General features: G+C 51.1%; 1 protein-coding gene across 2 annotated transcripts, besides 7 other annotated features; it reads right to left on the bottom strand.

The window, feature by feature from the left end:
* Positions 1-537: 537 nt before the first annotated feature.
* Positions 538-20,583, bottom strand: Ptch2 (patched 2). 2 transcript variants are annotated; one of them, NM_008958.3, is made up of 22 exons: positions 20,212-20,583; positions 19,600-19,792; positions 11,717-11,906; positions 11,540-11,609; positions 11,314-11,405; positions 10,509-10,704; positions 8,619-8,740; positions 8,337-8,484; positions 8,125-8,256; positions 7,880-8,035; positions 7,691-7,783; positions 7,221-7,346; positions 7,009-7,127; positions 6,554-6,902; positions 6,132-6,444; positions 5,898-6,040; positions 5,632-5,812; positions 5,234-5,514; positions 4,987-5,124; positions 2,485-2,627; positions 2,297-2,396; positions 538-1,999 (listed from the first exon to the last, which is right to left on the bottom strand). In NM_008958.3, exons 1-22 carry the CDS (start codon positions 20,281-20,283, stop codon positions 1,808-1,810), a joined length of 3,549 nt encoding a protein of 1,182 aa, NP_032984.1. In that variant the 5' UTR covers positions 20,284-20,583; the 3' UTR covers positions 538-1,807. The 2 variants fall into 2 exon arrangements, with proteins under 2 accessions (NP_032984.1, NP_001299832.1); NM_001312903.1 differs by having other exon boundaries at positions 8,337-8,479.
* Positions 17,873-18,464: an enhancer, noted in NCBI's record as "Ptch2 peak 1 region based on Gli1 ChIP". NCBI's record gives its function as "Gli1-inducible enhancer" and the evidence as "EXISTENCE:reporter gene assay evidence [ECO:0000049][PMID:17442700]".
* Positions 17,873-21,487: a biological region, named in NCBI's record as "Ptch2 Hedgehog-responsive enhancers".
* Positions 17,994-18,005: a protein binding site, noted in NCBI's record as "conserved Gli motif in Ptch2 peak 1". NCBI's record gives the evidence for it as "EXISTENCE:chromatin immunoprecipitation evidence [ECO:0000226][PMID:17442700]".
* Positions 19,789-21,487: an enhancer, noted in NCBI's record as "Hh enhancer overlapping Ptch2". NCBI's record gives its function as "Hedgehog-responsive enhancer" and the evidence as "EXISTENCE:reporter gene assay evidence [ECO:0000049][PMID:26912062]".
* Positions 20,428-20,927: an enhancer, noted in NCBI's record as "Ptch2 peak 2 region based on Gli1 ChIP". NCBI's record gives its function as "Gli1-inducible enhancer" and the evidence as "EXISTENCE:reporter gene assay evidence [ECO:0000049][PMID:17442700]".
* Positions 20,490-20,948: an enhancer, noted in NCBI's record as "highly conserved 459 bp Ptch2(-0.5kb) region". NCBI's record gives its function as "Hh enhancer in CNS" and the evidence as "EXISTENCE:transgenic organism evidence [ECO:0001131][PMID:23900540]".
* Positions 20,631-20,745: a protein binding site, noted in NCBI's record as "region spanning three conserved Gli motifs in Ptch2 peak 2". NCBI's record gives the evidence for it as "EXISTENCE:chromatin immunoprecipitation evidence [ECO:0000226][PMID:17442700]".

Raw genomic sequence — 24,808 nt, 5'->3', positions numbered from 1 at the left:
AACTTTCTGCCCCTGACACTGATGTTGGAAGTTATTCTGGACTCTTGCCCCTCACTCCACAGCCTCCTAAAACAGCTCCTTAGGCTCTGCCCTCAGTGGGCCATTTCCCTGACCTTCTATTTCATCATGTCTACCTGTACCTGTTTCTCAAATTTGCCCCTCCCCTATGTGCTGAAGGAGCAGGGAGCTGGAAGGTAAAGAGGCTGGCAGGACTGGAATACCATATGGACACTAATGTTTGCAATATTTTCTGTTTGTCATGTATGTATGTATATATGTATGTATGTATGTATGTATGTATTGTTTTTTCGAGACAGGGTTTCTCTGTGTAGCCCTGGTTGTCCTGGAACTCACTCTGTAGACCAGGCTGGCCTCGAACTCAAAAATCTGCCTGCCTCTGCCTCCCGAGTGCTGGGATCACAGGTGTACTCCACCATGCCCAGCGCCTGTTTGTCTTTTCTTTTTCAAGAAGGGCTTTGTTTACATTTCCTATACTAAGCTTTTTAAAAACAAACAAACAAGCAAGCAAACAAGCAGACCTTGCTTCTAGTTTATTTGTAAAAACAGCACAGAGCACTGGTCATCTGCAAACAGTGTGTAGCTGTGTCACACCAGTCCACCTGTCTCACATTGGTAGATAGAAGCCTTTTCTATGGAGCCTTTACAGGGACCTGTGCACCTCTGGGAGCCCAACCTGGAGCTGCAGCCTCTGCTTTGGTTTGAACCTTGGGCTTTGGTTGGCAGAGCCTACGACTCTTAGCCATGTAGCTTTGAGTATGCTTCCCAAGTGTGTGTGGGGGGGTCATGATGAAAGGCAGATGTCTGAGTGTGCAGCTGGGGTCTTTAGCACCTGGGCTTCACAGGGGCTTTGATGCGTGCGCAAGCACTGCCTTTGCCTGTGTCTTCTTCAGGCCTAGAATTCTTGTGCTTCTTGGCAAAGCACAGGCTCCTCGGGCACTTGGGGTAGGTGTCCTTGGGAGATTTGTGACAGGGGTTTCTTGGTGCGTTTCTGTGTCATTTTCAGGACTGGTTGTGTGTGGTGTTTCTTGGACTTGGCCATGTTTGCACGGTCACCTGAGGCTCCCATAGCACCTTATACTAAGCATTTATGCCGACCCAATTATTTTGATAAAACTTCAGCATCTGAGGTCGTCCCCACCCAGAACTAGACAAGTCCAGGCCCTGACACCCCACAAGCCACCTCTGATGCTCACTCCCCTAAAAGTCATCTAAGAAAAACTCCAGCCATCTGAGATGAGTTTGTATAGAATATATTTCACTCTTTAAAAATAGAACTTTGAGCAGTGATAGCATCTATATACAAAAATAAACATCTTCATATAAATAATTTATATGGTAGGAGGTAGGGAGGGGAACAGAGGGCCTCCCTAGGAGTCATCAAGCAATGAAAGGCCAGGGATGGGAGAATGTGCTGGAAACCCTCAGGCTTCATCTACTGAGGTGACAGTGTGGGACAGAACAGGACAGGGCTGCACTGCAGCCAGAATGGAGCCTCTCGGCCCAACCTGGATACAGACGTGAGCTCCCGTGAGTCCCTATGTGCTGGGAGCCTCTTGTCCAAGCAGTAGCTATTCTTTTTGGGTGTCAGCTAGGTGTGTGGAGTCGGGAGGAGATACAGACAGCAGCATAAGGCCCTCCAGGGGTCCATCCTGCACTCCATACCTCACCCATTGCGTCCCAGTGACTCTGTATGGCCCTGCAGGTCTCTGTGGTTCTGACACTCTTTCACTCGGTGGCTAGACCCAGTCCTCTACAACTGAGGTTGTGCTGGGGCGGCAGCAGGAGACTATGTGGGCTCCTCGGAGGCTGGGTGGACGTATGCTCCAGGCAGAGGTGGTGGGTGGAGGGCCACAGTCATGGAGGTAGTCACTCTGGCAAAACTCTGGGGCAGGGTGGGGGGCCTGTCCCACCTGAGCCCACCTCTCTGTGGAGCAGCGGAGTTTAGGGTCTGTGGACTCTCCTTGTATACCTGCACCACCTGAAAGACACACCAGTCCCAAGCCAGGCTCCCGGTCAGATTTCACAGAGCATGAAGATTTCAAGGCCTGCCAAACCCACCTTCTGCCCTGGGTCCTAAAAGGCTAAGTAAGGCCAGTCCCACTGAAGGCTGAGGGGCAGGAGCCCAGCATCCGAGGAGGCCTCTTTCAGCCCTCTTTTAGGAGGGCCCTTCAGAGCTGAGCCCTCTGCTAGCCACTGAGGGCCTTTGGTTATGGGTCTGTCCCTCCCTTGCTTTACTACCCTGTCCCTTAGGGTGAGGACAGGAGAGTTTGGTCACCTGTGGCGGGGGGCCTAGGATAGAGAGCAGCACAGGCAGCAGCAGGAGTCCATGGAGCAGGCCCAAGAGTGTCAGCACCGTCAGCACCACAAAGAAATACCTGCACGAGAGCGCGAGGGTCGGTGGCCAGGCCTCGGGGTCACCCGAGGCCAGGGTGGGCAGTCCCCTCTTCCGGAGCCCTCTTGTACCTTATGATGAAGTCAAAGTTAGAACCAGCAAGCATGAGCAGACCCAGCAAGGTGGAGACAGCTCCATCAGTCACAGGGGCAAAGGTCTGTTCCAGAGCGCTAGCAGCCCGCAGGTTCCGGCTACCATGGCTGGTCAGGAAGCCCTGGGGAGAGAAGAGAGCCCTGGAGTTCCTCCTCTGCTAAACAGCCAGTGTCCCCCGTGGGTATTTCTCCATTCCTGGGTGCACCCAGGCCTTCCCCCACAGAGGGCCAGGCCACCTAGCTTCATGGGGATGGTCTGGAAGCATTGTGGAGTGCACTTTGGTAACACTAGAGATGTGTCTGGCCACACAGAGCAATGCCCAGGTTGGTGTCAATGATGTCTGGTCAGGTTTGGCTGAAGTACACTACTCATCCATTAAAGCACTGCTGCTACCGCGTGTGCCATCACCGCGGGCTCAGAGATTGTTCTTACTGTTACTGTGGGGCTGTGGGGACGGGAGAGGAAGGCTACTGTGGAGAGCGGTGTGCTGGTGCTTTAGCTGGTCCAAGTGTGGAGCTCTAGGGGAGCCCTGGGCCTTCTTTGCCTCTCAGGCATTTGTTTCAGTAGAATCCCTCCTGCATACCCACAGTGCTATTATTATTCATGCAAGTCCTGATCCCTTTTTTACAAAAAGATTTACTTATTTATTATGCAGACAGCGGTCTGCCTGCAGACCAGAAGAGGGCACCAGATCTCATCAGAGATGGTTGTGAGCCACCATGTGGGTGCTCAAATTGAACTCAGGTCCTCTGGAAGAGCAGCCATCTCTTCACTTCCAAGCCATCTCTCCAGCCCCTCATTCTGTCTTTAAACTATTCCAGATAGGCCTTCATTTCTTTCTCATATAGATATGGCCCTTATTTATTTAGTTCCTGGCCATCTAGACTACCTAAGATATAAGTATTAAGGCTGGAGAGATAGCCTGGTGACTGAGGGCACTTGTTGCTCTTGCAGAGGACCTGGGTTCAAGTTCCAGCACCCACATGGTGGCTCTCAATCATTTGTAACTCTAGTTCCAGGGCACTCTACACCCTCTTCTGGTCTCTTTGTGCATTAGGCACACACACAGTGCACATATATAAGTACAGGCAAAACACTCATACACATTAAAAAAAAAAAAAAAAAAAAAAAAACAGCCGGGCATGGTGGTACACGCCTTTAATCCCAGCACTCGGGAGGCAGAGGCAGGCGGATTTCTGAGTTTGAGGCCAGCCTGGTCTACAGAGTGAGTTCCAGGATAGCCAGGGCTATACAGAGAAACCCTGTCTCGAAAAACCAATAAATAAATAAATAAAATAAAATAAAATAAAAATTAAAAAACAATTTAAAAAACATATAAATGGGATACAGTCAATACTTGATGTAGGAACTGGGCCCCACATGGTTGTGCATACCTGTAATAACTGGCTGTAATAAAAGCTGGGGCTGGTATACTGCAGTAGTTGAATGCTCACCGATAGGACAAGGCTAAACCAAGATGGCTCAGTGGTTTAAAAGCATTGGCTGTTTTTCTAGAAGACCTGGGTTCAAGTCCCAGCACTCACATGGCAGCCCACACCTGACTATAGCTCCAGTTCCAGGGTATCCGATACTCTCACACAGATATACATAGGAAAAACATCAGTGAACATAAATATAAATAGATCTTTTTTTTTAAAGATATTAAAGGTCACCCTCAATTACCGAGCTTGAGGTCAGCTTGGGCTGCATGGAACCTTGTCTGAACAAGGCTATATTGTCAACGGAATTGCCCCTGCACACCAGGTCTGAGACAGTCTTGCTATGCCTCGGATTAGCCCAAATGACTTGAACTTGAGACGTTCCTGCTGCTGCCTCTCATGAACTGGAACTGCTCGTGCGTGTGTGTGTGTGTGTGTGTGTGTCCACGCCTGGCTAGGATGCTATTGCTGTAATAGTCGTTTTCAGGACTGGAGCTTCAACTCAGGACCTTCTGTATGAAGGCGAGGCTCTACTGTACTAGGTTTAAGTCCTCTTTCTTTTTATTTTTTAATATTTATTTATTTATTTTATGCAATATGAGTGTACCACCATTGCTCTCTTCAGACACGCCAGAAGAAGACATCAAACCCCATTACAGATGGTTGTGAGCCACCATGTGGTTGCTGGGAATTGAACTCAGGATCCCTGGAAGAGCAGTCAGTGCTCTTAACCACTGAGCCATCTCTCCGGCCCCTTTATAATTCTTTCTAGATTTATTAATTTTATGTATGTGTTTTGCTTGCATGCATGCATGCATGTATGAGTACCAGGTGTGTACCTAATGCAAAGAGATCAGAAGAGGGGGGGCAGGTCCCCTGGATCTTGAGTTAAAGAGAGTTGTGAACCACCTGTGGGTGCTGGGACTTGAACCCAGGTCCTCTGTGCCACCACACCCAGCACACAGAAGGTGATCTCACCAATTTTGTTGTTTGTTGTTAAAAACCCATCACCTGACCTTTCCTCTTGGGGTCTATGCTTACCAGAGCCACGTGAACTGTGAATTCAACACCAATGCCTATAGAGGCCACGAGGATTACCACGGGGATGGCACTCAGTTTGATGCCCAGGAATCCCATGATACCAAAGAGCTCCACAGTCATCATTGCCAGGACCAGCACCTGCGGAGGGTAGGGCTTACCCAGGGCTCCCGGCAGGAGGAGCGCTGGTCCAGACAGGGCAGGGTGGGTTGCTGCTGGGGACTCTCCCATCCACCCTGCCAATACTCACTATGAGGCCAGCTGTCCACGGGCTGAGTAGAAGCAGGGCACAGACGAGGAAGGTGCACACCAGCAAGATGCAGACTGCCAGCAGGAAGCAGCGCCGAAGACCCAGATACTGCTCCCAGAAGAGGAAGGGGGAGCCACTGGGGTAGGCATGCACCCCTGCCTGGCCTGCCTCTGTGCATGCCGCCCTGGCCCCTTCGATGGCTTCTACAAAGTCTGCAGTCTTCTGGAGTCCATGCAGCAGGAAGGGGAACTGGGCAAACTCCAAGGGCTGGGCTGCCGGGACTGTGGAGAGGATGGAGGAGCAGAGGGACCAGATGGAGTGGGCGCAGTGAGGGGTTGGAGGGTCAGGGCCTGTGTGGGCTGAGGACCAGGTTCCGGGCGAGCTCCCATGGGACTCACTGCGAAGGTTCTCCCCGGTGGTATCATATTTGTCGTGAAGCCACTCTGGAGGTGGGGGGTAGAAGTTGGCCTGAGAGGCTGCGAGGCCCAGGGGGTCGCTGCTCACCCACACGGTTAGCCCCATGTAGAAGAGCTCTGGGGGAATGAGTCCCTCCTTGTCCACCAGTTTCCTTGTGGTCAGCTGTGAAGGCAGAGGTGGCTAAAGGCCTGGCCCGTGGGGTCTGGAGCCCACCAGTGCTCCTTGCCCAAGTCAGCTCCCCTTTTACCTGGCTGAAATCCAGAGGCTCCTGGGCATTCCCGGTTTGGATGAGCAGCTTGTAGGCCAGGGCGCCATCTTCTGAGCCGTTGCGGTAAGAGTGGCAGGTGATGCGCCCAGAAGCCCAGTCTTGGTCAAATGCAGCCTGGATACCTGGAGGCACACGGGATGGACCAGGATCCACCTACAGTTCTAAACACGGCGCCCTGTGCCATTTCTGCCCGTTGGTCTCTTGGCCTCTTACCCTGTAGCCAGCTGCGGTAGTAGTGAAGCCAGGTGCGGGGTGCCTGGGTGGCAGGTGGGGGCAGCACAGCCTTGAGGGAGCTGAAGCGCTGGTGCAGATCAAAGAGGGCGCGTTGGGAGTGGGCGTAGTCAAAGCCACCCTGTGTCACTAGAGCCACCTCGTACAGGGAGAAGTACCTGAGCTGGGCGCTCAGGAAAGCATGTTCCTTGGTGCCCCTAGGGACCACATCTGTCAGGGCCAGCCCATCTTGTACCAAGGTGGCTCCATAGAGGCTCAGGCCCAAAAGAGCCCCAAAGAACAGCAACACCAGGGCCTGTGAGAAATGAGAACTAAGCAGGAGGCCCAGGGCTGACCCCCAGCCCTCTGCCCTTCTTGGAACAGACAGACTGAGCCTCCATCCTGCCCCACCCACCTGGACTAACCTTGGCTCGTGTCTGGAGCAGTAAAGGTGCAAACTGATAGCGGGCAAAATGGGCGAGAGTCCAGTGGGCACAGAGCAGGGGCCTGCAGGCCGCCTGTGGCCCTGTCCCCTCCTCCTGACTGAGAAGGTCCCGTGTAGACCCTCCAGGGCTATAGAGTTCGGAGCCCAGTGGGTCAGAAGCTGGAGACAGCAGGTGGGCTTGAGGAGGCAAAATGGTGACTACATGCTGGCTGCTGGCTTCGCAGTGGGTGAAGGCTTGCACGGTGGCAGTCAGGTGGGCAATGCCCACTGGTACTGCTCTGTCCCCTAGCTCCTGGGGCAGCATCTGAATGACCTGAGCGGAGCAGGGGCTGGAAGGGTCAGACAGAGCAGATGGGTCATAGGCTGGAATGCAGGGCAGGGCACAGGCTAGGGCGAGGCTGAGGACGGGAAAGGGCGGGCATGAAGGAACAGTACCTAGAAAAGCAGCAGAGAACGTCCAGGCGTTGGCGGTGGCGCCGGCGCAGGTCGAGGCTGAGGATGGCAGGGAAGACGAGCATTACCGCTGCAAAGTTGCAGCCGACCACTATGGCTGCCTGGGGAGACAGGAGGTGGCGGAGGAGGCCGGATGAAGCCTGCTCCGTGCTCCATGCCCACCCCAGCCCGCCTGCCCATTCGCGACGCCTCACCTGCAGGGAGAAGGCCCGCAGCGCAGGAATGGGAACCAGGGCAGCCATGAAAAAGGCGACCATGTTGTTGACGGATGTGAGTGCCACGCTGGTGCCCGTGCTCCTCAAACACTCACCCATACGCTCCTGCCAGGACAGAGCAGGGACAGACCTTCAGGCCACAGAGGACTGTGGCAGAGTGAGTGGAGGCTCAGGAACTCAGCAGCAGAAATGCAATTCTGAGGCCGCAGCAGTCAACATCTGTTGTGTGCCATGAATGGGCATCTGCTGTTCTAAGCACCAGTCTTGAATTACGTCACTGGTTTTACGTCAACCCTTGGGACACAACTAGCATTACACCCATTTCCATGCGGGGAGAAGAGAATGCTCAACTCAGAAAGGTTACAACCAGACACGATTAATCAGACCAAGAGGCTCTTAACCACTTTGATGAATTCTGGATGGGTTCAAGCTGGTGGATGGGTGCTTACTGGGAGAGGGGTGTCAGGTGGGGCTTTTGTGAAGGCATGCGCCAGCAGGAAGATGTCATCCACGCCAATGCCCAGAGCCAAGAAGGGCAGCACCTGGAGGGGCAGAGCAGGGAATCAAACATCTGGAGGGACTGTGTAGCTTGGAGGTGGCCCCCAAAGGCTGGCCCCCTACCCCCAGTTCTGGTTTACCTGTGTAGTGGCAGCATTGAAAGTGATGCCAAGTAGGGCACAAAGCCCAAGACCTGAGGCCACCGCCAGGGCCACCAGCAACACCCCAGCAAGACCTACGGCACCCTGGGACTGGGCGCAGTCCCACCGCAGCATTGTTACGCAGGCATAGGCCAGCTGTGGGGAGAGACGACATGAGATCTCAGACAGGGATTTCTAGGGAAACTTGCTGGAGGGGAGGCAAGGTTGCTTGAAGCAGGACCCACCATAAGCAGATAGCCTCCTACCACACGGGTGGTGCTGACTTCAGAGAACGCGCGCAGGATGTCATCCAGGGTGGTGGAGGAGAAGGCATGGATCTGCTGGGACGCGTTGGCCGGCAGAGCCTCCTGGGCTAGCTGGAGAGACTGGGTGAGTGAGAGGGGACAGGGGGAAGGCGTGGCCTCGGGAACCCTCCTCGGGCCTTGCCCATACTGACCTGCACAAAGCGCCTCTGCCAGGCCTGCAGCACCATGCTGGCCTGCTCCTCGCTCCAGCCGATGTCATGTGTCTGGTAGTCGCCCCGGAAGTGCTCGTACAGCTGACGGGGACTCATGAGCAGGAAGGTGCTCTGCAAGGCCTCTGCCCTGGTCAGGGGAGTGGGAGTGGGAGTCAGAGCCTGGACACTCAGTGTGGGTCTGTGGGGTGCTCTGTCCAGAGCTGTTTAGCCTGACAGTGTCAATTCCCAAGTCCCCTCACCAAGTCCCAGGGGAGGCCCGACCTCAGCAGCTGTCCTTGGAGATCTCTGGCTGTGCCCCCTAGTAGCAGTTCCTCCTGCCAGTGCATGAACTTGTGGGAGAAGCCATGGCAGCCCCCACTCAGCTCCTGAGCCACATTGGGAGCCTAGAGTGGAACAGAAAGGAGCTTATCTTTAGAATTAGGCTGGAGAGATGGCTCAGTGGTTAAGAGCACTGATTGCTCTTTCAGAGGACCCAAGTTCAAGTCCCAGCAACTACATGCTAGCTCACAACTTTAGAATTTTAAAAGTTATGCTTATTGTTTGTGTGTGTGTAGGCATGTAAGTGAACATGCAAGCATGTAATAGCATGTATGTGGAGGTCAAAGCACAGCTTCTGAGAAATAGTTCTCTCTTTCCATCATGTGGCCCCTGGCCTGGGAATCAAACTCTGGTCACTAGACCTGGTGGCAAATGCCTTTACCTTAAAGGCTGAGCCATCTCAGCACCAGAGAGAGGTTTAAAATACCCAGAGCTCCAGGTGCTCAGGGATAACGCTCAGTGATAGAGCACTTGCCTAGCCAGCTCTGGACTCAATTACCATTCCCACCACATACCAAAGAAGAGACATAGCATGTAAGCTCAGGGCTTAGGACACGTGTCTGTGTGTGTGTGTGTGTGTGTGTGTGTGTGTGTGTGTGAGACAGAGAGAGAGAGAGAGAGAGAGAGAGAGAGAGAGAGAGAGAGAGAGAGAGAGTGCAAGTAGAGAAAGTGTCTGGGCTTGCACCTCTAAGACCCATGCCTGACACAGAACTCAGTGGACCTGACTCTCCTCTCCTAACAGCTAGTATTCCACAGGGGTTACAGGAACAATCACAGGCCTGGAAACAGGCTGCTGGAAGGAGGCATAACCACAGCTCACAAGTATCTGCAGCCTGAGCGAGGTCTCACACCTTCTTCTGGCATCCACAGGCACCCATATGCGCACATAGGTCTCTCTCTTTTTTACACATGCACAGGCGCGAGCAAACACACACACACACACACACACACACACACACACACACACACATACACACACACACACACACACACACTCACACACACACACTCACACAAATAAATCTTAAAAACAAAACAGAACTAAAAGTGCAATGCAGGCTTTAGTCCTAGCACTTAGGGAGATGGCAGCAGGTGAGTCTCTGTGAGCTCAGTGCCGTCTACACAGCAGGTTCCAGGCCAATCAGGGCTGGATAGTGAGACCCTGTCTTATCCCAGCCCCCAAACACACCAACCACATAACAACAAAGGAAAAAGAACAAAACCAAGAACTGAAAAACAAAACAAGAGGAGCTGGGGCTGCAGAGATGGCTTGCTCGCTCAGTGGGTGGTGAAGGGCACAGGCTGCACTTCCAAGGGAGTGGAGCTTGGCCCCCAGCACCAATGCCAGGCAGCTTACAACTGTCAGAAATACCACTTACAGGGGACCCAACACTTGGGTCTCCTCTGGCGCCTATACTCACTTGCATTCAGGTGCACACCTACATTTAATTAAAAAAAAAAAGTGATTTGTGTGCCACTTGAGGGTTCTTTAGAAATGAATGAGAGGGCTGGTGAGATGGCTCAGTGGGTAAGAGCACCCGACTGCTCTTCTGAAGGTCAGGAGTTCAAATCCCAGCAACCACATGGTGGCTCACAACCATCCGTAACGAGATCTGACTCCCTCTTCTGGAGTGTCTGAGGACAGCTACAGTGTACTTAAATATAATAAAAAAAAAAAAAAAAGAAAGAAATGAATGAGAATGGAACACTGTGTGTGTGTGTGTGTGTTCAGAAAATGGAGGTGGCGGGAGCACCCCTTAGAACACACAAACACACAGGTGAGAGAGAAGGCTGGGAAGCCATCTTTCTTGGCAGACCTGTCCAGGAACCCACCTGCCTGCTGTGCCGGTTGGGAGCACTAGGTGGACAGTGGGGGTCATCAGGGTCCAGACAGGGTCGCCCCACATAGGCCTGGCCCACCTGTGCCTTATCTAGCAGTTCCCGGAAGCCCTCCAGAGAGGCAAAGGGGCCCAGCTCCTCGAGCAGCTGCTGAGGGTCCAGGTTGGTCCACTGGATATCAGGGCGGCCCCTGGGGAAAGCCTGAGGTTAGTGAAGGTCAAAACGCAGCGCCTGCCCCCAGACAGACTGCTGCTGCATACGCCCTGCTTCACTGCGAGAATCTCTTACACACTGATCCGTCGTCCTTCCCTAAGGAGAGTGTGCAGGGCTCAGCTCGCCTCAGCTGCTAGGCTGCACCCGCACACGAGAGCTTTGGACATGAAAGGGACTAAGACTTGGGATGGGCGTGCCCACTATGTGGACGGGTCCAGAATGTCTACCTTTGGTCCTAACCTGTAACCGGACACACACCTGCATCTAACAGGCTTTCTTTTCAGTCTAAGCAGAAAGTCAGCTGACAGCTGGCTGATGTGTGCAGGAAAGTCTCAGACAGATCTTTGCCTGAGGATCTGTGTGTTCTGTCTGAGCCACACAGGTCCCCTTCCCTCCGTGGGTGAGGGGAGGCAGGTGGGAAGCCTTGGGCAGCCCAGGCTCTCTCTGATCCTGTCCTGGGAGGCAGTCAGAACTTGGCAAGGATCTCCTTTTTTTCATTCATGCCCCCACACCTCCCCTTTCTGCAGGGGAGTCCCTGGCAGGAGATGAAACGGGTGAAGGGGCGGCTGGCTGGGGCGGCACTCACGGCAAGTAGGCAGAGCCCCCTTGGAGTTTGGCTCCTTCCCAGAAGCAGTCAAGCGGGGTGAGGATCACACAGGGAAACAGCTTCTCAATCATCTGCCAGGGACACCCGGGTCGCATCAGTCCTGCTCTACGACACCCTCTGTCATCTCCCAACCCCCCCACGCCTGAGCCTCAGACCTCCCACAATGCCTCCACCAGCACCTGGGAACAGCCTAGGGGGTACTCACCCGCTCGATCATCCCATTTTCAATAAGGGGAACCCCTGATTTGTAGCAGATCTTGTTCAAATCCCAGGATCTGTAATGGCCCGGGCACAGGTGATCAGCAGAAGATGGACCCTCATTCTAGAACCTTCACACAGTGCCCGGCAACGCCCCCTCCCCAGGGGCCTCCCCTGGACTTACTTCCCATAGAGTGATACTTGGACTTTACTGGCAGTGAGCGCCGCCTGGAGGTGCAAGTCAAGTGCCTCGGGGGTGAGGACGTTTCCCCCTTCCTGGTGCGCAGTCTGAATCAACATCTGGGAGGTGTACGCAGCCTCTTCCCCCAGCTTCTCCTTGGTGTAGTGCAGCTCCTGGCTCACCCTGCTGCCCACTGCCAGAGCACAGAGAAAAGGGCTGGGAGAAGGGCCCAGGTTAAACCGGAGGCCTGGGAGATGGGGTCCCAACCCCTGAGGGAAAGAAATGCTGTGGAGACATCTCTGCCTTCTCCTTGGTGGCTTTGCCCCCTACCCCTGCGATCTTCTTCCCCACTTAGGGCTGTGGAGAAGCCACAGCTACGGAACTCTATGGTGGTCCCACATTTTAAGCGTGACTGACCCACATTGGCTGGGATCCAACGCAAATGCTTGCACACACACGTGAATAGGTGTGTAAGTCAGTGCTGGAGCTCTTGCACAGGATGTGCAGGGCCCGGGGCTCCATCCCACTACACCAAAAGGCAAAGATCAGTGTGAGCTGAGCTTTCAGGGTTCCAGAACCATCCACAGGTCAGCAGCCCTCAGACCCTCTCTGCTTGGCTGGGCAGGATGAGGAGGGGCCCTGGGGCCTGTGGGGAGGGTTTACAGAAAATCAGGTCTACAGGATAATTCTAGTCCGACTGCCTGGTGCAGTGATGGCTGCACTCTGTGACGATGTCCTGCAGCCCATGCGCAAGGGAGAGGGTGGGTCTTCAGTGTGACGCTTCCTGCCACCAGGGCAAGATGCGGCAGAGATGAAATCAAGGAGACTCAGGAGCTCCAGGTCCCTCCCCAGCCTCACTGAGGTGAGAGCCAGGAGGCCTGCCCTGAGTTCTTAATCCCAGCATCCCTGTCAGCCATGGAGTCACACTGTATAACGGGGACTCGAGAAAGGATGGGGATTTCTGTTGTTCTTTTTGCTTTTCGAGACAGGGCTTCTCTGTGTTAACAGCCCTGGCTCTCCTGGAACTCAATTTTGTTTGAACTCTCAGAGATCCACAGGCCTCTGCTTTCTACATGCTGGAACTAAAGGCAGGAGCCACCACATCCGGCTAGGAAGGAACATTTTGGGGGGGATACCGCTTACGATCGGGAGGAGGGTAAGAGCCACACCAGGGACATTGTGGCTCTGGTCTGCTCCCAGACTCTGTCTGGCTTTTTCTTGCCTGGAGGCCTTTCTTGTTGGCCTCTGTCATCCTCCCGAATCCAGGCGTGAGATCCGCCTTCACCTACTCCTTCCCCTCTCCTGCTCCCTCGGTAGTCCTGCCTGATCTAGAACTCACTGTGTAGTCAGGATGGTCTCAAACTCAGGACAATCCTCCTGCCTCTACTTTCCAAATGCTAGGATTACAAGTGTGCGCCACCATTCCCAGTAGCCAATTCCTTTTCCAAGACCACAGGCTCTCCTCAAACCCCTGATAACGTCCCAATTTAGGTTTCTACGCAGGTTCAATCCTTTGCCCTCCCCCAGGAATGGTCCTGTACTGCCACAGTGCTCTCCGACTATATTGCAGTATTTTTTCCACCAGGCTGGGAATAATGGCTGCTACACAGAAGGAAGGAGGGCAGGGCAGAGAGGAACCCCCCTGTAAGGATGGACATGGAGGCATGGGGGAGAAGAAACTGGGAGAGACACAATAAGAAGGCTGGAGTAAGAAACACAGTTCACTTCAAACACACTGGAAGACTAAAGAATCCTCTGGGTAAACTGTGGACAGAGAAAGTTAAATGTCAGCTGGCAAGGCTGGTGACCGATACCAGAGCAGAGAGCACACACCGTACAAGGGAGGGAGGGTCGCTAATGTTCAATTTCATGGGCCTACAGCCTGGTTATACAATGAGCCCCTGTCTCAAACACCAAACCAACCAACCAAACGACCAAACTAAAAAACAGATAGTGTCCACCTTGGTAGTATTAGGATAAAGGCAGGTAGGGCTGGAGAGATGGCTGAGTGGTTAGAGCACTGGCTACTCTTCCACAGGACCCAGGTTCAATTCCCAGCACCCACATGGCAGCTCACAGTCTGTAACTCATGTTCCAGGGGATCTGACCCCTCACACAGACACACATGCAGGCCAAACACCAATGCACATAAAATAAAAATAAATCATTAAAAAAAAGAGACCTAAGACCTGCCTGGCACCATAGGTAAGATATGGAATTGTAGCCAAGAGTTGCCAGGAGAGAAATGACATGTCAGAAAAAGGAGGGAACTAGGAGAGAGAAGGGACAGTTGGGAAAAAGCAGGAGGACAGACAATGATGACATCTGCTGAGGGCAGGTTCCTTTACAAAAAGGGACATAATTGGTTAAACCAGTGTAGATGCTACCTCTGAGGGAACAGCACATGACAGGCAAGTGCCCTGCCCTAAGGCACATCCCCCTAACCCAAGGCGCCTTTCTTAAAGAGAGGGTCTTATGTAGCCCAGGCTGACCTTGCTATGGTAAGTTCCCTGCCTCCTGCAGAGATAAGCATGCCTGCTTCTGTGTAGTGCCTGGAATTGAAGCCAGGGTTTCCCGAAGGCTAGAAAAGCACTCTACCAGCTGCGTCCTCTCGCACCTCTGCTTTCTGTGGCTTTCTTTTTATTTTTTGCAATGGGGTTTCACGTAGTCCAGGCTGGCCTCAGTGCTGGACTGAGTACTTTCTATGTAGCCGAGGCCAGTATTTAAGTAGCTGGGGTAGGATTGTTGTGAGTTTAAGGCCAACGTGAACTACTGTGGCGATCCTGTTTGAATAATAAGACAGCAACGGATTACTATTTACTAAATCAATAAAAAAATTTAAAATTGGCAGCACTGCCGGCTTATAGAGGTCCCCATGGAGCGTCATTTGGTACATTATTTCAGTATCCATGCTTTCAAACACCAGTCCAAAAATTGTGCCTGTAAGGGCCTAGGAACTATGACAGAAAGTCAGGCCCTGTGAGGGAACAGGAATCATTGTAGGCTCCGAACAGAGCCTCAGACGACCTGATGTTTTCACTTCCTGACAAGCCAGTAAGAACTGGCCCATGAATTAGGAAAGGGGGTTCAGAATCCAGGGCTATGCACTATTAAAGGTTTGGGGGTTTGATCGTGTTAAGAAAGAACCAAAGGGCTTTAGTCGGAGAGTTGGCACAGCAGCTAAGGAGCTGGTTGTTCTTTCGGAGGAGCGAGTTCGATTACTGGCACCTACATGGTGGCCCACAGCTGTCTGTAACACCAGCTCCAGGGCATCTGTTATTTTTTTCTAGCCTCTGCAGGCACTTGGCAAACATATGGTACACAGACATACATGCAGACAAACACCCATGCACATAAGAAAACCACAAGTGTGAGCCAGGGAGGCACCATAACTCTGCTGAAGAAGCCAGACCAGGGCCTAGAGCGTGTGTTCAGGGCTCACGTAAGAGTCTGAGCCTTCACAGGATCTGACAGGAAGGAAGCACAGGACAGGAAGGCTCCAGGCAGGAACTGACTTGGCCAGGTTTATATGTACCCCAGGGGGCGATGTGGAGGCTAATTGTTTCCTTAGCCCCTTTGCTAGCTGACTTCCCTGACCATCCTCAGACAGGCCGGTGAGACTCCTCTCTAGCGCCACCGGGTGAGTCCACATTTTCCATGGACCATCTTACAACCACACTGCACTTCGATGAGTGAAGAATTTACCAGTAATATATTCTTGACAAGTAGAACAGACAGGAAATTGGCTGGAAGGCTTCTCGATCCCCCCCCCAACTTTATTCTGTCTGTTCGTCGGTCTGTCTATCCATCCATCTATCCATCTGTATTTAGTATTGAATGTAGGCCCATGGCATGCTAGCTTAGCTCACTACCAGTACAGATTTTTAAAAAGTACTTTTAATTGTGCGTGTGTGTGCCAGTGTGTGTTTGTGTATGTGTGACTGTGTGTGTGCCTGTGTATGTGTGCTAATCCATGTGCACTTGTCTGTGTGTGTGCATGTATATATGTCTGTGTTTGTGTTTGCCTGTGCATATGCCTGTGTCTATGTGCATGCGTGTGTGCGTGTGCTTGTGTGTGTATGTGTGTGTGTGTGAAGGCCAGAGGTTGATGTCAGGTGTCCATCACTCTATTTTTTGAGACAGGTCTTCTCAGTGAACCTGGATCTCGCCCCTTCTGCTATATCGGCTTGCCAGCAAGGTGCAGGATCCACGTGTGTCCGCTCTGCTCTCCCTCTGTGCTGGAGTTACAGATGTGCGCTCCACAGCCTCTGCGTGGGTGTTGGGAATTCACAGTGCAGCCCACAAGCTTGTGCAGCAAGCACTGACCCACTGAGCATCCCGCCCTGGCCCTAGCGCTTTAGTGTTGAGACACCATTGCAATAAGTTCTCAAGACTGGTCTTGAACTCGCTCTGCAGCCCACTGGGATAAGTCTCATGTGCTGAGGACAGAAGAGAGAAGAGAGAACATGGGTCCTGGCTAATGTCCTTTGTCTGACAGACTAATCACCCCAGAATTCTCTATTGCCAAATCTCCTGTTACAAGAATAAAACCCCAGCCTCTTCCTTCCTGCTCTATGAACCCCCTTTCTTTCTCTTTCATGTGGCTGCAAGGACTCCAATGTATAATTACAGTGTTCGTGGAAGATTGAGATCACCTTAACAATGGCACCACCACAGGGTGGAAGGGCGGGCTGGCTGTGAGAGACTCTAAAGACAGGAACCGAGATGAGCTCCTGAGACTACTAGCTCCTGGGGACTGAGCATGGGGCAGCTGCAGGCTCCACCAATAGGTGGGTGCTGATCCCCTGCCTTCCACATCAAACAGCTGTCTGCGCCTTACCTTCAAGTCAGGGTACATGATAGCATTGTAACTCACAGACCTATCTGTGTGTGTGCAGGTGCGCATGCCTGTGTCCATCAAAGAAGGTGTCCTCTGCCTCTTTGAAGCTGGGTTTTACGTTTTCTCAGCTAGGCCTGAAGCCAACAAATCCCAGAGATCCTCCTGCTTACACTCCTTTGATGCCGTGTATGTGTGTGTGTGTGTGTGTGTGTGTGTGTGTGTGTATGTGTGATACTCAGTTTATCACAGGGGCATTGGGATCTGAACTCTGGTCCTCGGAACTGCACAGCAAGTGCTCCTAACTACTAAGGCATCTTTGCAGTCCCTCCACCTTCTGTTTTGGAGACAAGGTTTCTGCCTGAGCTGGAGCCCATGGGTTCTGTCAGATGAGCTGCCAATCTCAGAATGCCCCTGCCACACTCGCCCAGTGCTGGGGTTACAGGTGTGCGCTGCTGTACCTGACTTTTACACAGATGCTGGGGATCCAAACTCAGGTTCCGTGTGCACCGGAAGTGCTTTACTCACTGAGACACTTCCGGCCTAATAACTATTTACTTTTGAGGCTCCACCTCCTTTTTTTAAATTTTTTTATTTTTTATTTGAGACAGGGGTTTCTGCCTGCTCTGAAACTCACTCTTTTTTTTTTTTTTTCTTTTTCTGAGACAGGGTTTCTCTGTATAGCCCTGGCTGTCCTGGAACTCATTTTGTAGACCAGGCTGGCCTCAAACTCAGAAATCCACCTGCCTCTGCCTCCCGAGTGCTGGGATTAAAGGCGTGCGCCACCACCAGCTGAAACTCTTAAGACCAAGCTGGCCTCAAGCTCAGAGATCCTCTGGCCTCTGCCTCCTAGGTGCACTCCACCACTGCCCAGCAAGTTTCTTAGTTTTAAGTTGATCAGGGTATTGGTGTTTGGTCCCTAACCTACAACAACAACAACAACAACAACAGAAAACAAAAAACAAAAACAAAAAAGGAAAGGAAAACACACCACATTTACAGCCAAGGAGAGTCTTGACCTCTATTTGAAACTCTGCTAACTGAGGGTCTTGCTTCTTCCACTTCCAGTCCTAGCAAAACAGGAAGCAAAAATGTCTCTTCAGCTCTCAACTCCATCAACTAACTCCTCAGCTATAGAGAAAAGACCAGTGAGACTGTGGTCTTACTAATCTCAACACAAAGGGGTCCACTGCAGGAGGACCCAAGGTCAAGGTCGCTGAGGTGACACAGGGAATTCCTATCTCAAAGAGACCAACTGCTACCCTCTTATAATACATTTCTCATAACTGCAGGGACTAGCCAGGGGGGCCGGAGAGGGATGAGCAAATGTAGACATCCAAGCAGTGTTTAATTGGGGAAGATCCGGGGAATGCAGAGAGAGGAAAGGCAGGGCCTGGGAGGGAGACTCACTCTATTGTGGCAGGATATTCAGAAGTTATTTGGGACCACCCAAGCAGCAGTGGTTTGTGTGGGGGCATGCATATATGCGTGTGCGCACATGTGTGTCCTGATGCTGGGGGCAGACTGGCAGGCAGGGAGAAACATCTGCTCTGGACCCTAGGGCTGTCTTAAGAGTGTGAACGCTAAGAGTCTGCAGAGGGCTGGGGGTAGGGTGGAGATGGGGTGTGGGAGCCTATGATGTAGGAAGGCTCCAAGAAACATCTGCTCTGTATCCTAGGACTTGCCAGCATTTGAAATAACTCCAGGGTGTGAGGCTGCGACCTGGGGCCTGCCTTGGGTCTGGGCCAGGGCTAGGGAGGTCTGGGGAGCCCACAAATGCAGATTTCCCAGGGAAGAACACAGTTGAATTTGCCTTTGTCAAATAGCAGCCACATGAAACCAGGCACCAGGAAAGAAGAGAGGCATGCTGAAATTATGAGTTGTGTAATCCTTCCACTAGGACGTGAGGATTTGGTCTCATTTGACCCTGACTTTTGCCTCAAAGTCTATGCTCATTCTTCATTAAATGGCTGCAGGTCCCTGGGTGTCTACTCAGAAGCCTGGTCAGATGGCTCGTTCAAGGTTTTCTTTTCTTTTACACCTAACAATTCTTTTCTTATTATTTCTTGTTTTCCCCTTTCCCCCTTCCTTCCTTCCAATCTTTCTTTTTGGTTTTTCGAGAGAGAGTATTTTCATGCAGCTCTGGCTGTCCTGGAATTCTCTGTAGACCAGGCTGGCCCCACCTGCCTCCAGATCCTGGAATTCTCTGTAGACCAGGCTGGCCCCACCTGCCTCCAGATCCCAAGCACTGAGGTTAAACATTAAAGCTGTGCACCACCACTGCTGCCACCAAGCACTAACTTTTCTTTTTCTTCTTGCTCCTCCTCCATCTCTCTCCCCCACCACAGCATGCTCGACAGGCAGTCTGCCATGCCACCCAGCTACATCCCACTGATCTTCCTTCCTTCCTTCCTTCCTTCCTTCCTTCCTTCCTTCCTTCCTTCCTCCCTCCCTCCCTCCCTCTCTTCCATCTGTCCGTCTGTCCCTCTCTCTCTCTCTCTCTCTGACACAGGCTATTGTTAAATTCTTAGACTGAAAGTATTTCTCTTGCCTCAGCCCCTTGAGTAGTTAGAATCACAGTGCTAATCTGAGTTTGCAGGTCAGAGCCGTCTCTCCCTGCCTTCTCTTATACAACACAATACCACTTGGCTTTGTTTTGTTTAGAACTTACCCCCACACACATTTTACTTCCTTTGGCTATTGAAAAATACATCTTGTTCCATTTGTAAACTCTGATGTACAGTTAAAAGAAACCTAGCTATAAACGCTAAATAAGCAGACACATAATCAAAGATGAATATTCCACAAGCTTATTCATAAGAGGCTACCATCTAGAGTTGTCCATTTATGGGTGAGAGAGATAGGTGTGAGACAGTTGATGGTAAAGACTTGCCTAGCTTGCACAATGCCCTGGGCTTCATCCACAGCACTGAGGGAGATTGGGAGAGAGGTAGGCTTTCTGCAACACACCCAGATACACAGGCTCTGAACAGGAGATGGCCCTCTCGATCCTTGACCAAAGCAGCTACGGCCAGCTCCAGTAACTCACCTTCTACCCAGAGCTGTTCTAGGTCTGTCTCAATTACAGCCACTCGGAGACCCAGTGCCAGAGCCCCAAAGGCCACCAGTCCCAGGAAGAGCACTTTGCCGCAGTGTTTCTGGATCCTGCACCCCAGGGAGAAGAGTAGACCTTGGAAGTAAGCTCGAAGCCAGAGAGGAGCCTGCAGGCTCCCAGCTAGGATCTGGGATAGAGAGAGGAGGAGGTCAGCCAGCTGTCAGCACAACAATGGAGGAGCTTTCCCTTTTCTCCCGGTCAAGTCCCAGTTTCCTGACTTCTGGATGCAGGGCAGGAAACAGCTACAGATAAAGGTTTCAAATGTGGAAGATTTAACTCTCTTTCCCTGTGCCTTCTCCATAAGCACACCTGAAAATGCCCATTTTTAGAAGGTTATGAGTCGTGAACACACACACTCGTTGTCAGCTAGGCAAAGAGGTGAACCCACAGACATAACTATTTTCACTGACCAGATAATAGGAAATAAACTAACAAATCACTTGCTGGCTCTCGCTTGTCTTCAAACACAGATCCAGTAACACTAGACTTCTAGCCCTACAGATGTTCAAGCGACGTTTAAGTTACAAACCCAGCCCCTCTACTCACATGAGGTGCGGAGGACCGAGCTGGAGGTGTGTAGCTGGGAGGTAGCTCTCCAAGGGACAGTGGCCGAACCATGCTGGTGAGGATGGGGGGCGCGAGCGCCCCCAACCTGCGTTATCTGAGCGCTGCCATAGGCTAGCTTGGCGCCTTGTGCCGCCCGGCTTCACCTGAGGATTCCTAGCTGCCGTGAACGGCCATACGGTCCTGGGTGAGGCGCGCGTAAAGATGCACAGGAGCAGCCCGCAGCGGCGGTGCGGGGTGGTGGCCCCAAGCCCCGCTGGATCTGTGGGCTGTGGTCCAAAGAGGGCTCCGCGTGTGGGTGGACCCGACTGGCTGCGAAGCACCTCACAGCTAAAGGTGGCGACTGTGGATCTCGGGAAGCACCAGGAGGCTCAGAAAAAAAGGAGCGGGCCGGGGTGACGCCCTCCCATTGGCTAAGGGGGCGGCAAATTACCCGCTGCCTTGCAGCCGGATCCGTTGCTAGGTAACGGCGCCGCAGGGGGCGGGGCAGGAGACCACCCAGGCAGGGCCACCCCTTTGCCTCGCCTCCCGGGCTCCCCAGCCCGCCCGCGGGGCCCTAAGGAGAGGAGAAGGGAGGGTGATCCTGGAGGCGCTAGTCGTTGGCCAAGTGTAAGTCAGGATGTTGAGAAAGGGAGTCTGCTGGTCCCCTTTGGGCCACCCTTTCTTCCCGACCCAGCGCAACCCTAAGGACCTCCTTTCCACTCTTTCCAAGCAGGCCAGACTCAGCTCTAAAATGCAAATCCCACGGCTGCACCAAAGCCCAAAGCCCTGCACCATCCAACTAAAGCTTTTTTTTTTCCTCTAAGTGCCTCACACCCACTCAGTTGCCTTCCAGTCCCGAATTGCCCTCAGTAATTTCCTAAGTTCACATGTTCTTGCCTTTGTACATGTTGGGGCCCCTTTGTCTTGGCAGATAACTTTTAAGCCTGAACTTGAATCAGTCAGCCTAAACTTTTGGAAGCCTTGGCAGATAATTGCTTTTTTCTTTGTGGTTCTTATTAACATTCAGTTTGTGTATTGTATTTTTAAATTTTTATTTTAACTTTTTTTTGTGAGACATGGTCTTAAGTAGTTCAGCTTGGCCTTCAACTCCTTATCCTGGTTGTGTCTGTCAAGTTAAGGGACTATAACAGTCCTGTATTGCCCAGCCTGTCTGATAATTGTATTTGTGATGACATAATTTATGTACAACATTGGGAAACATGTTGCTTTTCCAAGTGACTGTGCTATTTCTGTGCTCCTGACTGTTAAACTCTGATCGGTCATCTGAGGGTAAAAGTCTGACTCCTCATACAGAACATTTGGGAAAGGAGCCGGGCAGTGGCAGGCCCATCTCTTGTGAGTTCCAGGTCTCAGCATGGTCTACATAGAGAATTCTGGAACAGCCAGGGCTACCTAGAAAGATTCTGCCTCAGAAACAAAATACGTTTTTTGGGGGAAAAAAAAGACTTCAATAAATCTGTTGTTCTGATACTGCTATCACATCTGGCTAGCCTCTTGCTCAATTCTTCCAGACTTCTTAATCATTATATCATAAATATTTTATATTACTACACAGTCCTCTCATCAATCATTTGCAGAATGTCCTCAGGACAGATTCCCAGAAATGGGGTTGTTTGGGTCAAAAAGCATGAATATGGTTTTGGCCTTGCTACATACTGCCAAACTTGTGCAAATTAACATCATCAGCTCCAGGGCTTAATCCTAAGGGTTCCCCAGTTGGTTTAAGGGGTGGGCAGTTAAGGAGGAATGAATGTGTCTGTCTACAACACTGCTACTCTGTGGCTAAGAGGCACCTGGGCAGGAATGGAAGCCTTGGGCCTGGAGAGATAGCTCAGCAGTTAAGGCCACCTTTTGTTTTTGCAGAGGACCTGGGTTTGGCTTCCAGCATCCACAAAGGAGAGTTCACAGCTACCTGTAACTCCAGCTCCAGGGGATTCAACACCTGGCCTCTGAGAGCAAGTGTATACACACACACACACACACACACACACACACACACACACACACACACACACACACATGCGTCATATACAGACTCTCCGGCATATACATATAAGTAAAGGTAATATGAAAATGAGAAAGAAAGCCTGTGTACACGGTATTCTCCCGTTTGTAATGGGAGGAAGTGCACCCTGTGTACACGGTATTCTCCTGTCTGTAATGGGAGGAAGTGTACTACAGAGAAAAGTGTACCCTTAGCAAGCCTGGAAATGGAAACAGCTCTGAAGTGGGCTCTCTAGACTCCTGTAGCAATCTTGGGGCTATAAAGGCAGGGAATTGCCTAGAATAAGCGCTGCACGGCATTATAACGCCAGGACAAAATTGACATTTCTTTTTTTTTTTTAATTTTTTTTAAGATTTATTTATTATTATATGTAAGTACACTGTAGCTGTCTTCAGACACACCAGAAGAGGGAGTCAGATTTTCTTACGGATGGTTGTGAGCCACCATGTGGTTGCTGGGATTTGAACTCTGGACCTTCGGAAGAGCAGTCGGGTGCTCTTACCCACTGAGCCATCTCACCAGCCCAAAATTGACATTTCTTGAGCTCTTTCTTCTTTCCAGATTCTCATGGAGACACAGGTGTGTCATCATTTCAGCCTGGATTCTGCTTCCATTTCCAGCTCAACTGACTGCTGCCATCAATTACCAATTGTGGCAAAGTCCTAGACTTTTTTTTTTTTTAAAGATTTATTTATTATTATATCTAAGTACACTGTAGCTGTCTTCAGATACACCAGAAGAGTGCATCAGATCTCATTACAATGGTTGTGAGCCACCATGTGGTTGCTGGGATTTGAACTCAGGACCTTTGGAAGAGCAGTCGGTGCTCTTAACCACTGAGCCATCTCTCCAGCCCCTCTAGTCTTTTTTTTTTTTTTTTAAAGATGATTATATGCAGTTGAGTTGTGCCTCAGACTCCCATGTCTTGAGATTATAGGCATGCATCATTACACTTGGCTTGGATTTTTCTTCCTTCTTTCTTTCTCTCTCTCTCTCTCTCTCTCTTTCTTTCTTTCTTTCTTTCTTTCTTTCTTTCTTCCTTCCTTCCTTCCTTTCTTTCTTTCTTTCTTTCTTTCTTCCCTTTCTCTCTCTTTCTCTCTCTCTCTTTCTCTCTCTTTCTTTCTTTCTTCTCTTTCTTTCTTTCTTTCTTTCTTTCTCTCTTTCTCTCTTTCTCTCTTTCTCTCTTTCTCTCTCTTTCTTTCTTTCTTTCTTTCTTTCTTTCTTTCTTTCTTTCTTTCTTTCTTTCTTTCTTTCTTTCAAGAGTAGTTTCTTTGTGTAGTCAGTCCTGGGACTAGCTCTGTAGACCAGGCTGGCTTTGAACTCACAAAGATGTATTTGCCTCTTGAGTGCTGGGATTAAAGACAGGCGCCACCACTATCTACTTGGCTTGGCCTTTGATGTATGGATTCACTATGCAGCTAAGGTTGGCCTAGAGTAGGGGGTTACTGGTGTGAGTAACCACACTGAGGCTTTCTATGGCCTCTTCGGAAAGAGCCTATCTATCCACTGAGAAACCTCTTGCTGATCCTTCCAACCAGAGGAGAAGGAACTGCTCTACCTTTCTAGCCTTCCCAGTCTAAGATTGTTGCCTTCTGGCTACTTGAGTCTCCAAAATGGCCAAAGGTGTGTTTGTGTGTGGGCATGTACACATGAGTGCAGGTGCCTGTGGAGACCAGGGGCGTCATGTTCTGGCATCTGGAGCCTAGAGGACGACGTGTGTGCTACAAAGGGCATGGCTGGAGAAGTAACCCAAGCCCTTGGAGGAGCCCAGAAGATTGTGAGTTGGATCCCAGACATTGGATGGTTAGAGACTGACTTTTGCTTTTGATTGTGACTGTGCTCTGATATTTTCCCTCTTGAAGGAAGAAACTATTTTAGTGGAGCCCACAGTTAAGAGATTTTTAATTGTAAAAAGAAGATATTGGACATTTTAAAGGGATTGACTTTTAATATGTAAAGACTGTGGGACTTTTAAAGTTGTTTAGATCAGGGAGCTGGAGTTACAAGTAAATCCCTGAGGTGGGTGCTGGAAACTGAACTTGGGTTTTCTGCAGGGGTAGTACATGCCCTTGTCTATCTCTCCATGGCTTTTCTTTCCTTCAACAAAGACTTCCTAGTTGAGCCCAGTGGTGCACACCTTTAATTACTGCACGTGGGAGGCAGAGGCAGGCGGATCTCTGTGAATTTAAGACCAGCCTGGTCTACAGAGTGAGTTCAAGAATATATTCTGGCTACACAGTGAGTCTTGAAAACAAACAAACAAAACTTCCCCAGTGCAAAGCTAAAACAGGTAATTACCAGGAATCAGACAAAGCAGCCACTTCCCTTTGAACAGGGTGCTTCTCTGTTGCCTCTACCGGATGTGGGTTCGCATTTGGGCCCAAACCCAGGACATTCCCAAAGAATATGAGGAGAAAACAACCGACTCCAAGGATTAACTCTTAATTACTGATTTGTGGGCTATGCATGCCCACACCTTTGCTGAGCTCTGGGGTTGTAAGCCTTTTTTTCTTTTTGTGTTTTGAAGACAGGGATTCCCAGTGTAGCCCTGGCTGTCATGGAACTTGCTCT

This window comes from Mus musculus, chromosome 4 (assembly GCF_000001635.26).
Source record: "Mus musculus strain C57BL/6J chromosome 4, GRCm38.p6 C57BL/6J".
NCBI lineage: Eukaryota > Metazoa > Chordata > Mammalia > Rodentia > Muridae > Mus > Mus musculus.
This window is presented reverse-complemented; position numbering and strand designations above follow the sequence as displayed.